The sequence below is a fragment of the Haplochromis burtoni genome, unplaced genomic scaffold (genome assembly GCF_018398535.1).
Source record: "Haplochromis burtoni strain Fernald_Lab_line unplaced genomic scaffold, NCSU_Asbu1 Contig_480, whole genome shotgun sequence".
Lineage (NCBI taxonomy): Eukaryota > Metazoa > Chordata > Actinopteri > Cichliformes > Cichlidae > Haplochromis > Haplochromis burtoni.
In genome coordinates this window covers 65,553-81,367 of record NW_024582841.1, presented here as the reverse complement: position 1 = coordinate 81,367, position 15,815 = coordinate 65,553, and the positions used below count along the sequence as shown (strand labels likewise).

At 39.5% G+C, this 15,815-nt stretch overlaps 3 protein-coding genes across 4 annotated transcripts in view; 1 reads left to right on the top strand and 2 right to left on the bottom strand.

Moving 5' to 3' along the window:
* The window catches only part of LOC102297373 (gastrula zinc finger protein XlCGF46.1), a 21,602-nt gene extending 20,451 nt beyond the window's left edge, over positions 1 to 1,151 (top strand). For both annotated transcript variants that reach the window (XM_005946549.2, XM_042213782.1), the window contains exon 4: positions 513 to 1,151. In XM_005946549.2, coding sequence (XP_005946611.1) covers positions 513 to 875 — 363 coding nt within the window. In that variant the 3' untranslated portion in view covers positions 876 to 1,151. The remainder of the gene's footprint in view (positions 1 to 512) is intronic.
* LOC102297995 (zinc finger protein 99) overlaps positions 1 to 15,815 on the bottom strand; it is a gene marked incomplete at both ends in the record, with an annotated part of 370,247 nt that overhangs the window by 343,505 nt on the left and 10,927 nt on the right.
* LOC121812234 (zinc finger protein 708-like) lies at positions 14,611 to 15,811 on the bottom strand (the record flags this gene model as incomplete). Its single annotated transcript, XM_042213784.1, is given in 2 exon segments — positions 14,611 to 14,701; positions 14,703 to 15,811. Coding segments are annotated over 2 exon segments (1,200 nt in total), but the record flags the coding sequence as incomplete, so codon positions are not given.

Below are 15,815 nucleotides of genomic sequence, written 5' to 3'. Positions count from 1 at the left end.
ACTATATCGGTATCGGCAGATATCCAAATTTATGATATCGGTATCGGACATAAAAAAGTGGTATCGTGCCATCTCCAATTTGTATATTATATCTTCTGAATATATTATCATCCCCTTGTCACCCTTGGAAATAAACTTTCACAGTTGATTCTGATTTGAAAGAGAGTTTAAGGCAGCAGCACTAGTCACCATTTTCCACATGTAGTTTTTTGTGCTATTTGTAGTTTTTCCTGTGGTTGTGGACTTCCTTTTTCCTTTTTTTCTTTGGCATGTAGGACAGAAGAACACTTGTAGCGCTATACTGCCCCCTTCAGTTCTGAACATCCAGAAACAATACCATCACATTTTCAGAATTTTGGGATCCAATAGTATCATAAGTATTGTTTCTGGTGACATGTCCAAGTACATCTATCCGTCACATAAAAACACTCAAACAAATATCAGTGGGTGTCTTGTGGCAGAAGTGATCTTTATTAATTCCCAGACTTACACAGTCTTTGTCTCACACACAGAGCAGTGACGGTGGACCCAGTGCTGAGCCCTGTCAGCACTACACCATCGTTAAACCGTACCAGTGTGACCAGTGTGGAAAATCTTTCAGCAGCCAAAGAACCCTACAGAGACACCAGCGTATGCACACTGGGCACAAACTGAACTACTGCAAAGAATGTGGCAGAGGCTTTCCCACACCGAGTGCATTAAAACGCCACGAACTCCTCCACAGGACTAAAAAGCACGTCTGTGACCAGTGTGGGACGTCATTCACGTTTGCCAAAGGCCTGCGACAACATAAACTAGCCCACGTTGAGGAAAGCATTCATATCCAGACACTGGAAGAAAAGCTTCTCGTACTCACGTCATCGTACACATCGTGAACACAGCTGTGCTGAAGACACCAGTAATCACAGCATGGGAAGAGTTTCATAATCACTAATGCACTGTTTCACCGCGTGCAGCAATAATAACCTTCACAGGGCTTTAGACTCATTTTTTTGCCACGATTGCACTGGTGGCACCTTGTCTTAGGCGCACCCAAATTTTTCAACTGCATCGCTTAAAACAGGGGTGTCAAACTCAAATACACAGTGGGCCAAAATTCAAAACTGGAACAAAGTCGCGGGCTAACGTTAATATTTATTGAAATATATTTATTCCTCCAGATAAAAGAATGAATCTTTTGGACTCAAACACATTTTGCTGAAAAACTGGATATGGAACAAGCAAAGCTTAATACTAAACAATATATATATATTAGCTGTATAATACCAGTAGGCCAGCTCTAATAGTAATTTGGTATGGCTTCGCGGGCCAAATGTAATTAGGCTGCGGGCCAGAGTTTGACACCTGTGGCTTAAAACCACAGTTTTACGTGTGCACTTTTTTGGGGGGAAATTGCTGTCCATACAGACAATATTAACTTGTAAATGATTAACTAGCAATCTTGTCAACACAGAGTTCTTTAGTCAGAGCACAGTTATACAAGAAAGACGAGTTAATGATAAACTGCCTGTGCTTAAAGTCCTTTGGATGACCTGTTTGCTGCTGCCTGCCGCTGAAAGGCAGTGAGGAGAGGGGAACTTGGGCAGTGCATTTATCGCAGCATATAATGTGTTTTCTTGATACGCTGTGCTTTTTCAGAAAACTGATTCTGATGCGTCGGGTCTGCTCTATGTTTACTTCTTTGCGTGGAATCCGTTTACCTGCTCTCATTTGCTGTTTGGTGGTTGTTGAAATAGTTTTGTGATCTTTAACCTGATATTCTGGCATTTCTGGCAAAATACTTTTATATTCATAATTTGATTCAGGATTTAATGAATTGATATCGCTTCAGTCAAGCTACTCACCTCTCTCTAACCACCTGCACTTTCAAATGTACACACGAAGGATTACGGGAATATCTGGACTGCGGGCAATCTGAGATGTCCCGCCCCGGGCTATCTCTGATTGGTTTAGACCACAATAGGGGCATAATGTGTGTCAGTTGTTGACCACAGGGAGACTTTCAGAGTTGCGGAGAATTTATTTATTTATTTTTTTTTACTCGAAAAGTTGGTCGCACCGGTGAAACCTAGGATTTTTTTTTTGTTGCACCATTGAAAAATTTGGTCACATTTGCTACAAAATTTGTCGCACTCTAGAGCCCTGCTTCATTATCTTCTCTATGCAAACATCAGCGGGATCATGCAGAGCAGAAGATCATTTCCAATCATCTGCAAGAACAGAGGACGACACACAGTGCATCTGAAACAACAGGAAGACCTCGTCTGGTTCCCCAAACAAAACAGGGATCAGGTTTCACACAATTCAAAATTAATTTCCTCTGATTTGTTTCAGACAAACAAATCTGCTCTGCGATCTGTTGAAGCTGCTTCTGGAGCTATATATCTCTATATATATATATATCTTTAATGTAAATCTTTGTACGTATTATTATAATTTTGGTTTTCTGTCTTATGTATATTACAGTGGCAAATGCTACATATACACATACTCCCTGTGAGCCAAAGGTTCAGACTTTAAACACACACAAGCTGAGTCTGTTCATCTGGCCGGGCATTTTCAGTGGGAGAAATGTTTCATCACTCATCCAAGTGATTTCTTCAGTCTGAAAACACTACGTCCAGATCCACAGAATCAACTTCATGGGATTTTCTACCTGGATGATTGAGCATGCATCAGGACACATCTCAACCAGCCAATCATAAGAAAGCTGACTTAAATGGGGAGGAGTAAAAACAGAGCAGAACACTACAGAAGTAATATGTGTGAAAAGAAATCTATGAGAGATCGTTATGATGCCAATGAGGCCCAAACAGCCAGACCAGGAAACAATCATGACGTCACGCTGACACGTTCATAGATTTAAAATCAGAAAGCAGCAATAATGATAATGATAGACAGCAATAATAAAGCTGGTGACACTTTTCTCATGTCTGAATTCAGATCAAAAATACATTCTGTAAATGATGGCTGGAGTGTTTCTCCAGGTGAAGCTGAAAGTCCTGATCCAGCAGCTTCAGGGCTGATGATGGTTTATGATGAGTTTTCTGTGAGGAAGATTATTCAACTTGCTTTCAAATTTCAATGCAAGGAAACTTTAGAAGTGCTACAGATTATTTGCATTTTATTGTGTTTTTTTTCCGCACATCTATGAATCAATAAGCTTGTTGTTTTTTTTTTTACTACAGACATGTCTGCTGGGTGTGTACAGCTTATGTCACCATCACTTGTGATTCCTGCTAAATGTGTTGTTCGAGTGTTGGTCGAGTCAGTGTGATGCGCATCACTTTGGATGATGGTTTGTCATATTTTTGTAAGTTTAGATGATGTAGCAGGATGGCGGGAGGTGTAAAAGTGTTGTCACACTGTTATAAATTATAGTAATAAGCTCACATTTGTGATGTTTAAATCCTGATGATCAACTTTTTGGTTTTTGAGCTGGAGACTTGGAAGGTTGAGGGTTCTTTTAAATATAAAGGAAGTATACAAATAATTGTCATTTCATTACATAAGGCAGTAACCTCTCCCAGCTTCCATCTAAAACGAGGAGCGCTGGGTTCAGACGACATCATTATAACCAATGAGGATGACTCTAACGCAAGTGTCACAAAGGATAAAAATTAGTGCTGCACCTGAGAGGCTTCACAGCTTTCTAGCAGATGGACTAGTTTGTTGGAGTTTATTTTTGCACAGGGATTTCACTTCAGTTAGGCCTACCTGTGCAGGGCGCTCATCTAGCTGTTGAGGGTTTTTTTTCTCCTGCTCTGCTGCGCACAGCTGGAAACACTGTGAAAGTCGACCTTGAAACGGAGCAGGCGGGAAGCGTCCTACATGCAGCTTCAGACACTTCAATAAAGCTTCACTCCTCATCTTAATTATGAAGACACCTCTTCAGCAGGGGCGGAGCGTGGGGGTGGCTTACTGGGCTTAAGCCCAGGTTGTTTTGTCAGAAGCCCGGGGTCTTTTGGAGTGTAATTTTTTCATAGTTAGATGCCTGGCTGACAACTGTATAAAACAAAAAGTACACACAATATTCGAAGCACATAGTGCACACTGTGGGAATTTACGACTGTGCGTGAATCCCCCTGATATTGGTATGATCCGAGCTCAGGCACTAAGCGACTGAGCGAGGGGGCGGGGCAGCTGCTGCCTGTGAGTGCGCTGTTGGAGAAACGGAGCCAGCCATACTAAGGAGAGCTTAAGTTTGACCAGGTACCAAAGCAAATCATTCGTACCGTACAAATAATGTAAATATGACGGTGCATCACGAAAGATTGATATCAAACTGATCACTTGACCAATATTACGTTACTCGCTCTTCAAGTGAATCAACAAATGGCGAAATGAAAAGCCGAACAAATGCTATTTTTTTAGAGAGTCTTAGCTTACGTGTGTTTATTTCATATTTTCAGTTCTTACCCTCCCCGACTAAATCGGTTTCAGTTATGTACTGAAATATAAGAATGGACATTAGAGGCGTTCTTTCAAAGAAAAAACTCAGGTAAATGTTATTTTATATATTATGCTTTGTATGTTGTTCAGTATATTTCTATGCAAAACAAGAGGGATTTCAGTACACAGCAGGATATTCACTTTGTAAACCAGATATTTACACTTTAGGGAGAAAACAAAAACATTTTTACTGTACAACATCAATTTAGAGTAAACTTTTGTTTTAGATAAATATTGAAATATATTTTGAATTAGTTAAATGTCAGAATAAAGAGAGACAGAGCTTCTGATTTTTTATCACTTTCATCAAATTTAGGAGTACATATACACTAAGTTTATTGTTAATTAATAAGAAAACTGCAGACGATTCCATTCTGAGCTGAAGAAGCTTCTGATAGGTTAGTAGAGTCCATGTGAGTAAATTGGTGGCACAGCTGTGGATGCATATAAGGCAAAACACAGAGCCTGTTTCTTTGACATGGGAAAATCAAGAGATGTCAACCAAAACACCAGGAAAAGAATTGTGGAGCTCCATAAGTGTGGCTCAAGTTTGAATACAATTTGGTGCCATTTACAATTAAGAAATACAGATAGTTTCTCTCTTTACTCTTAAAGTTAACAAATATGTTTTTATATTTATCAATCTAAAAAAATAAACATTTAGTCTGATTTGATGTTACAATTAAAAAAGTGTTTTGTATCTGAAGAGTTTGTAAATATCTGTATATTTGATGATTGTCAGCACAAAGAGAGAGAGAGGAACAGAGAGGAGAGAGAGGAGAATGAGGACAGAACAGAGATGAACAAGAGCAGGTGAGACACACATGTTAGTCAAATGGTCGTTTGCCAAAAGTATCACCGTATCATGGCCTCATGTATCTCGTACCTAGTGTTTCTTTTTAGGTTTGTTATTTTTCAAATTCTATATTTATTAAGTTATGCAGGCTTGTTTGCACAACAAGGCTAAATAATTATATAAACTTTTCTCAATCTAAATAGTGGACTTTGGTAAAATTAAAAAATAAGTGTAGTGCAGGTCTATGATGATTTTTAGTGCTACTATCATCTAGTTCTGATTCTGGTTCTGTCTTGGTTAAGTCCTCAAGTAGTCCTGATTTTGAACTGTTGTAGTCCTGTTTTAATTCCGGATCAGTTCTGGGTCTGGTTGAATTGGGGTTTAGTCCTCGTGTCTTGATACAGCCCTGACTTTGTTCTGCCTTGCTGCTTAATTAAAAAACTAGTTTAAGGTGTCCTGCACATGTGATATATATTTTTCCCTATATGAAGTCATTCTTTTTTGAACAAAACTCAAAACAGAGCCTATTAATCTTTCAGTCATTTCTACCCCCCCCCCCCCAAGGAAAAAAAAAATCCCACATGCATACTACCCTTTTGGGCTAAGCCCAGGGTGTTTCAAATGTCTGGCTCCGCCTCTGCTGTTCAGCATATTTAGTTTAAAAAAAAGTATCTTTAAAGAAAAAATATAATTGATGTTGGAGTGTGTTTATAATATTTACTTCCCTCTACATTTCTGAAACACACCTACTTTGCCTTGTTCTGTAACTTTGATGGGAAAGGTGCAACCTAAAGTTATGTTAGGGTCCTTCTTGGACTCTTGAGAGTTCTTCCCCTGAAATGGGACACAGTTTCATTCATTTCCCTCAAATTGCATGGCTTTTAGCCTCATGTCTATCATGTAAAGAGCAAGATTACAGTACATGTCATTTTCCCAGAACTTGCTGGTTAACTCACCCTCAAAGTTGTGACTCAGAGGTGCTAATTCTCATCTCTGCAGGAGTCATAGGTCATTATTTGATGAAGCCAGGAGGACCTCATCATCCACTAGAATCAAAGAACTGATCCTGAGACCACTGAAGTGTGCTGCCCCTGCACCTTTGCTCCACATTAGTGCTGTCAGCGTTAATCTTGTTAAAATGACGTTAACGCCATAACTGCATCAACGCAGCAAATCTCTGTTAACAAGCTAACCGCACTAATGTGTCGACACCTTGCAGCCCCACACCACATTGCCGCATTAATGCAGTTATGGCGTTAACATAATTTTAACGACATTAACGCTGCCAACACTACTCCACATACAAATTCTGTCCACGATCAGTGGACAAAGGGCTGAGCAAGCATTGACTGAAAGTGTCAGTGCTTGTTTGCCATTTTTGCAAACAATTCCCTTATCGATTTCAGTCGCCCCGAATGATGTCACCATGTTGCGGAGCTCAATTTACCTGGCAGGAAACACGGCGGCTCAAATGCTCAAAAGTTTGGTTACACTTTACGAGAACGGATGACAACAGGGCAACTTGCAATACTTGCAAAGTAGATATTTAATTTAGAAATAGGAGGAAACACTACGAATATGCAAAAGCATTTGCTCACAAAACACACGATGACCTTAAATGAATGTCGTGTTTTTAATTCCGCTCCGGACTCGTGAATCTCAACCCAGCAGCAGCGGGAACGTTTGCACGTCCTCTCCCGTTAATGCAGCAGATAAATAATCAACTAACAGTGCATATTATGTTAGCGCGATTATTATTACTTATTACAAAACCTGCCATTACTGTGCATTTAGTGACCATGATGAGAGACAGAGTCTGGCTCAGATGCTGGCAGTTCTCGCTGCAGTCTGCCGTTAGCGTCTCCTTTCAGGCAGGATAGACGAATGTCACCGAGCAGTGACTAAAATTGTGGTAAAAGCCTTGCACCCATTTGCCACAGCAGATGCCCCCGATTTTCGATAAATGAATGTGTTTGTAGGCAGGGACATTACTGGATATTCTTGTGTAATTGCTACAGAATAATGTATGTTATACTTTGTTATTGCTAAAAAAGAATATTTATTTTATTGTTTTACATTTACAATTTTTTTTCCTGGGGACCCTGTGACGCCCCATTGAAGAGCCGTAGGCTGGATCTCTTAAGATCTCACTGCTGGGTTTGTAAGGCCATGTTACTCCTAAATTTCTATCTTGTTCAAAGAGAAGATAAAAAAAAAGAAGAAGTTCTAAGCTAATCGACCTTAGTGTTCTCCTTTTTTTTTTAAAAAGAATCGATAAGAGAATCAAAAAAGAATCGAATCTTTAAACAGAATCGAAAATGGAATCGGAATCGTTAAAATCTTATCAATATCCATCCCTACTTAGGACTTAACCAAGACAGAACCAGAATCAAAACTAGATGATGGTAGCACTGAAAATCATCATATACCTGCACTACACTTATTTTTTAATTCTACCAAAGTCCACTATTTAGATTGAGAAAGGTTTATATAATTATTTAGCCTTGTTGTGCAAACAAGCCTGCATAACTTAATAAATATAGAATTTGAAAAGTAACAAATGGTGTCTAAAAAGTTACACTAGGTACTAGATACATGTTCTGATGAGTTTTGGCAAACAACCATTTGACTAACATGTGTGTCTCACCTGCTCTTGTTCATCTCTGTTCTGTCCTCATTCTCCATCTCCCTCTCGGTCTCCCTCTCTGTTCCTCTCTGTCTCTCTCTGCTCCTCTCTCTCTCTCTCTCTTTGTGTAAGAAAGCAAGTCCGTCGAGACTAAGACAAGAACAAGACAATAGTCCATTGAGACCAAGGCCACGTGACATCCAACTCTATGCTATACTTCCCCTTGTGGGACTAATAAAGGTATATCAATATCAATACCAGTATTTATCAGAGGGTCTTTTATTTCTGCACACAGCTGCTTTCTGATCAAATCCAGCCACAGTATCTTTGTAGAACATCTGTAAGAGCCACATCGGGCATTACAGCACCGACTGAGACCAAAGGGAGGGTTCGGCTGTAACATGCCACCTGCTTGTTTATGCATTAGGCTCTGTTTGTAGTGGTGTAGCTATCATAAGATCTGTGAATATTAGAGTATTGCTGGACTTTTGACCAAGAGCAGCGAACACAGTATATCTGATGTGTTTTTAAGGGTTTTTTCTGGACTCAAACTCGTCCGGGTTTGTCATGTACCGCTGACATTCCAAGGTCAGGCTCAGCCCCGCGTCGTCATCTTGCATTGGTTGGTGTTCTCGTCTATTGGACAATCTGCAATGCTGACAAAGGAGCACGAACCTGAAGGAAACTCTCAGTGATGCTGAGATCAGCTTTCAACTGATTTCTGTTGAAAGCTGATTTTGGACAGACTGATTTAGACTGAAGTATTTTCATCATTCTTCTCCAAATGAAGAAAAATATGTAATAACAATGTGTGATTATTTAGCCTTTAAAGTATTTTCTCTGTCAAAGGATGTAAATGCTGTTTGAATTTTGGAGTGATGCCTTTTTTTTTCTGAAAGACACAAAAAGTCAGGCATTCAACCGTTCGCCTGCTACACTGACCCAGCTACACTCGGACCAAGATGGACGCGGTGGTTAACATCCTTCCAGTTGTTTGCTGATGGGAAAGGTCTTATTTTGACGGATAATGCTACAGATGTGATCAGACAGCGGAGACGCGCTCTTCTACTGCACTTGGCCGGGCAGGACGTCTTCTCCACTCTACCACAGACGGGAGAGGCGAAGGACTACACCGCGGCGGTGACGGCGCTCAACACTTATTTTGTTCCTCAAGTGAATTTTGCATATGCACGCCAAACTTTCCACAAATTGTCCCAAACACCAGGTGAGACTGTGCAACAATTTTGTACACGTTTAAGGCGAGCTGCAAAGGACTGTGACTTTCAAGCTGACAATGATAACCAGATACGGGACGCTATCCTGAGTAAATGGCTTAACCAAACTTAACTTACAAATACTATCAGGCTGATCCTGTCACGATTTGTTCCCCCAGTTCAAATCACGGACAAACAGTATCCCACAGCTGTTCATATTTTTAAACCCATTAAACTCCACAGCAGGTCCCAAAGTCAAATGATCACTGCAGTATTACTGAGAGCTGAAAAACTGTCTAAATTCTTTCATCTATAATAAAATGATCCGTGTGGCTTCTCTACCAGGTGTAACAATTAAGTTTAACATCCAGGCATCCATGAAAATGGAATTTATGACATTAGAGAGTTAGCTCACTAGCTTCCATCTAAGCATGTTCTCACTGAGGGATTTATGACACAAATTAAAACGTACAGCTCTGCTAGTGAAGACAGGAAAGTAAAAAGCAGTGACGTTTGTAGGGTTACTGAAGTTGGGCTAGCTGGTAAGATGTGCTACGTGAGCGCTAACGCGACAAAGCTATGTTAGCATAACATAAACAATAAAGCTGGAGGACGTTTTTCTACTCAATGAAAGTTAACGTAAGTGTTCCCAATGGTTGGGGGGAAATGCAATGGCATGGCAGGATACTGTAAATGGACAAAACATCAGTCAGGAGAACCACAGAGATAATCTGTCTGTGAAGGTTCTCAGTCATCCAGGTCATTGTAGTCATCTGACCTCAGGAATTCGCATGATAAGGTGGGGCCAGGTTTCACAATGAGCTCACCCGAAACTCTGGCTGATTGGGACCCACACCCAGTTTCACACCTTGGCTCAGGCGATTAGAGGATCATCAGGGGTCCCTTTTTCCCTCTGTGGGGGGAAACTCCCACTAGGTTTATATCTGGGACTCTCCACCATTTGACCTTAGAACTGAAGAAGCTTCTCGGATGAAGGTGAAACGTCTTCAAGTAACTTAAAGAAGTTCAGACGCTTTTCTTTGCAAGCTCCTTTGACCACAGAGATAATCCATCCACAATACGAGGTTAGTCATTAATATACTGCTACATGGGAAAATCCATTATGTATTTTAGTCATGTGACCAATTAAACTAAGGTAGCGGAGGGCATTACACAGCAGTTATTTGGTTTGCTCTCAATTTTGACAGCCCTATAAACTGAGCTTTAAAATGATTAGCGGTAATAAATATTATATACATATTCCTCGGACTCATTCTAAATATGGTAAACTAAAAACTAATCTGTGTTGGTATTTTATTTGTTTTTCAGTTTATTTGTGAGGGAGGGCAGCCAAGAAAACAGCCAAGTCTCCTCCTCTGATAAACCTCCATTTGAAAAAGGTTCATCTGACTCTGACTGTAAATAATTTTTCATTTGTCACCTCAGGATTTACTCTGAAATACAGGAAGGGAAATCGTGGCTCAAATAATTACCTATGAAACCATTTCTTTATTTTTCACACCAAACTGTTTTGTAAGACAAACTTTACAGAGTTCATTGAATACAACTAATAACTTGAGCTTTCACAACAGAGCAATAAAAAAATCCAACAAATTAAAAACAGAAAATAATAAAATTAATCATTGATTAAAATCCAAAATGATGAAACTCCAGCTGGATTATTGTAATGGTCCAAATCAATGTTAATTACCTCCTAATACTCATAACAACAAATCATAGTGTTCTCTTTGAGAAATGTAGATTCTCTCATTTAATATACAATAATAATAATGACTCACGAGGCCTCTAATTATAAGTGTTAGCTGGTTACAGGGGTGGATCTAGAGAAATTTTCTTAGGGTGGCATAGAAATCAAATGGGGTGGCAAAATCAAAGTCTTCTTTTTGTCAAACACATACGCAGGTGGTTACATATGGTTAAAATGAGTCAAATGCAGTAAGTACACACGTTTTTCATATAAATATAGTCTGTAACTCAATTATTGTCTGTAGCCCACATAATTAAACACTTTAGTTACGTAAAACAAGTGAGTTTTGATTGTATGTACTGTACAGCCTGTATAATAAATACATATGTAGCCCAATAAGTATAAAATCCAGAAAGCTACACAACATGGGGCGGTTCATTTACAAACACAGGTCTAACTTAAGTTTCACTGTTTTTTGTTAGAAAACAAGCACATTGTTACAGCTTAAACCGTCATGAACAAAAATTTAAACCTAATTTTTCATGATTTGTTGGATGAACCCACTGAGGTCTGAAATACAACCGGCCATGTTTGACTCCTTTTGAGTTTATGTTTGTATTTCACCCTCAAATTGTTTTATTTTATTTCCTCCGTTGCCTTGTTTGGTGTCATTCTTTTCAGCTCAACTGAATTTAGTTGTTTTTTTTCACTGACATACTGCAATAGTATTAGTGATCTGAAATCACACAAAGAACTTAAAATCCTAGTAGTATTTTTTACTGTAAAAAAAACAAACGAAACAAACAAACAAAACAGACATGTTGAGTAAATTTTCATAACTTGAAATGCAAATATAAATTGTACATTTTGTAAACATATACAACTATTTATCTAAAAATGCAGCCAATACACTTGCCGTTTTTTTTTTTTCATTTTGTACAACCATTTAAAAGTATTACTAAAACTAAAATGAGAGAACAATCAGGTGTTGCACTAAGATGCCCCACAAATGATGTGTGCCAGTTAAAAAAAAAATGTTTTTCCACCAAGAGACAGAAGAGCACAGGGATAAACCTGCAGGCCTGACAACAGGAGGTGTATCACTCCGCTGGTTTTCTACTTAGTGACAGTGTTTACATTGCAAATGTGCCTTTGTGACATTCATTAGTGCCCTCACTGACACACAAAACAAGACGACTACACAACAGACTAACTACACAGGACAACACAACACACTAACTATACACTCCACACTAAACGTCACAAATCTCCCACATCTAAAAACCCTCTCTCTCTGTCTCGCTGCCGTTGCTCCCAAAACTCTCCCTCTTCCTAAACAACCAAATCCTACGTGTTGCCTTTTTTTTTTTTTTTTTTTTTTTTTTTTTGGTTATGTGAATACGAAAGAGGGAATTAGTTGTTATAGAAGTGTGTTTGTGAGAATGTGATGGGTTTCCCTCTAAAACTTCCCCAAACTTCCCCCTTGTTCTCTTTTTTTTTTTTTTTTTTTTTTTTTAAATTGGTCAACATGGTACATTTTTCCCCCGATAGGAAACAGGTGGCTTTTTTTTCCCCTTTCTTTACTGTTTTCGCGCAGTCTTTAGAAAACGCTTAAAAAACACACACATAAAAACGTGACGACAGCATTTAGAAAAAAGCGTGGCTGATATATATGACCATAACTCTGGATTTACTGGCCTGTAATTAAAATTAAAAAACTTTGAAGTCCGAACTTTCAATGTTGGCTGAAACAGAGACTCAGCGTGGCTGCAGCTTGTTGCTGTGTCAGCTTACATCAGTCATGTGATTTGGAGGTGCAGCGTGTCCGTGGACCACAGAGGGTTAATAACACTCACCTTGCTTCCATTCCCAGAGTGTAACAACCGACCACCTGTGTGAAATCTGAAATTCCCATGGTGTTATTCAAACTGTGCTCTGACACAATCATAAGCATCGCTGGCTACTGAAAACAAGAAAAAAGCCGGTCCTGCTGTGGGCTGAACCATTTGTTAATGGTGAAGGGGGGTAACACTATAGAATATATTCAGTTTTAGCATTTATATTCACTGTTGACAGTAATTACCCTTAAAGTGTTAATGCTATCTTATTTTAATAAACAACACTGTCATATGCAAAGCCGCGGTAGCACTTGGGGTGGCAAGGGATCATTTTAGGGTGGCACTTGCCACCCCATGCCACCCTTCTAGATCCGCCCCTGGCTGGTTATCAAAAAAAGCAAATACTGCACAAATTAAATCTTTAAATATGTATTAAACTTACGGGCGAGGACTGCTGCAGTATCAGTTCTGTATAACAAATACCATTGCTACATAAAAATTAAAGTACTAAATTCTACTAACGTCTTGATGCATGCTCAATCATCCAGGAAAGTAAATCTCCAAAAGCTGATTCTGTTCATCTGGATGTAGCGTTTTGTGGGAGAAACGTTTCGTCACTCATCCAGGTGACGTCTTCAGTCTCAGCTGACTGCAGGTTTCCCCAACCTTATAAACAGTACATTTAAATAATGACTGAAACCAGCCCACTGAAGGAACAATGGGCTGGGAGGTCAGTTCCTTAATCTTAATTATGCAAATTCTCATGACCATTGATCAACAACCACTGACCAAAACCCACTGATTAATGGCCATGAGTACCATTCACAGAGAGTTGGGGAATGGCTGCAATCATAGCGTTGTAAGATGGTGAAAGATGTACCCTTAGGTCCCCTCCTCGATTCAGAGATGGTCGTTCCATTTTCACGTATATCCCTATTCTCTGCGAATGGTACTCATGGCCATTGATCAGTGGTTGTAAGAAAAGGAAAAAATCTTGGCGTAGATATCTATACTTGCAGATTCATAAATTTAACATCCAAGATTATTCACTGTCTCTTCAGATCCATTGTGATCCAGTGATTTCAGTCCTGCATGATCACGCTGATGTTTGCACAGAGCAGAAAATGAAGTGAATGTTTTTGCACATTAGAAAGAGTAAAACTATTTACAGCGTGGGATCGTTCATGTTTGGAGTATGAACTGAGATTCTTGAAGCTGCTTTTTAACCCCACTGTAACAGAATTCATGTCTTTTTAATTCACTTGATGTGGGGAAGCTTTTCCCACATTCTTTGCAGTAGCTCATTTTGTCACCAGTCTGTCTACATTGATGTCGTTTTACACTCCATTGGTGACTGAAATGCTTTCCCACCACCACAGTGACGACAGGGTGGAGAACTGGATCCATCTGTGTCGCTCTGCTTCTAAACAAAGACACAAAGACAGTGAAGGTCAGGCAATTCCTTCAACATTTTTATCCCGAATGTTGCCTGAAATAAAGAGCATCTCTGCAAACATCCACATTTTACTGTTTACATTATAACGCTCAGCTTACTGGGCGAAAATGACTCTCCATTTCTAGGTAATCTACTTAATGGGAAGATTGGTGATTAAACCCCTGGATGTTCTACTCTGCATGCCACAAGATACTGACCCCAAGCTGCTCTCAGATGCATCCATTGGATTGTGAATGTCAGATAGAGAGAAAGGTGAGGAGCTTTTAAAACTTTACTTTTTCCAACAAGTTTCAGGAGATTTGTATCAGATTTGACTCAATATTCTGTCCATAAAGTTTTCATGTCTAATTTAGCTTTGAAATTAACCCTCTCAGGCTCAAATTAAACTTTTTGTTGCTAATGCACAACCAAGTCCTGCAGTGGTACTTCTGTGTAAAAAAAACTCATAAAATATGTATGTGGGGTAATCAGGTTGTTCGTTTTTAACTGTTGCAAATCGGCAACGCCTGCCTTGAGAGGGTTAAACTTCATTCACGTAATACTTCAAAATAGCGGCAACAGTGCAAATATAAATACATACCTCACAGTAACTGCACTTATAGTCTCTTTCTGGTGTGGATCTGACGGTGAAATCTCAGGAAACGTGGCTCTTTAAAAGCCTTTTCACACAGGTCGCATTTATAAGGTCTCTCCTCAGTGTGGGTAAGTTTGTGGCGTTGCAAGTGTGGATATGTTGTAAACAGTTTGCCACACAGATCACAGGAGTAAACATCATGTCTGGTGTGAATCCGTACGTGAATATTGCGGTAACCTAGCGTCCTGAAAGTTTTTCCACAAATGCCACAGCTGTACGCCTTAATTCCAGAGTGAGTAACTTGATGATGTCGTAAGGTGCTACTGAAAGCAAAAGCTTTACCACACTGATCACAGCTGTACGCCTTGATTCCAGAGTGAGTAACTTGATGATGTCTTAAGGTGCTACTGCAACTAAAAGCTTTACCACACAACTCACAGCTGTATGGTTTAACTCCACTGTGGATGACTTGGTGTCTTTTTAAGTTTCCAGCCTGGGTAAAAGACTTTCCACACAACTCACACATGTACGATTTAACTCCACTGTGGATGAGTTGGTGTTTTTTCAAGTTTCCAGGATCATTAAAAGACTTTCCACACAAGTCGCAGCTGTATGCTTTAAATCCAGAGTGAGTAACTTGATGACGTTGTAAGTGGCTACTGCAAGAAAAAGTTTTTCCACACTGATCACAGCTGTATGCCTTGATTCCAGAGTGGGTAAATTGATGACGTTGTAAGCGGCCACTACAAGCAAAAGTTTTTCCACACTGATCACAGTTGTACGCCTTAATTCCAAAGTGAGCAACTTGATGACGCTGTAAGTTACCACTGCAAGTAAAAGCTTTACCACACATCTCACAGCTGTACGCTTTCTCTTCACTGTGGATGAGTTTGTGTGTTTTTAACCTTCCAGGATGGGTATAAGACTTTCCACACAACTCACAGCTGTATGGTTTAACTCCACTGTGAATGACTTGGTGTGATTTTAGGTGTCCTTTCTGGGTAAAACGTTTTCCACACAAGTCACATCTGTATGGTTTATCTCCACTGTGGACGAGTTGGTGTGCTTTAAAGTTTCCAAGATGGGTAAAATTCTTCCCACACTCATCACAGCTGTATTTTTTCTCTCCCTTTCTTCTGTGAGGTTTGTCG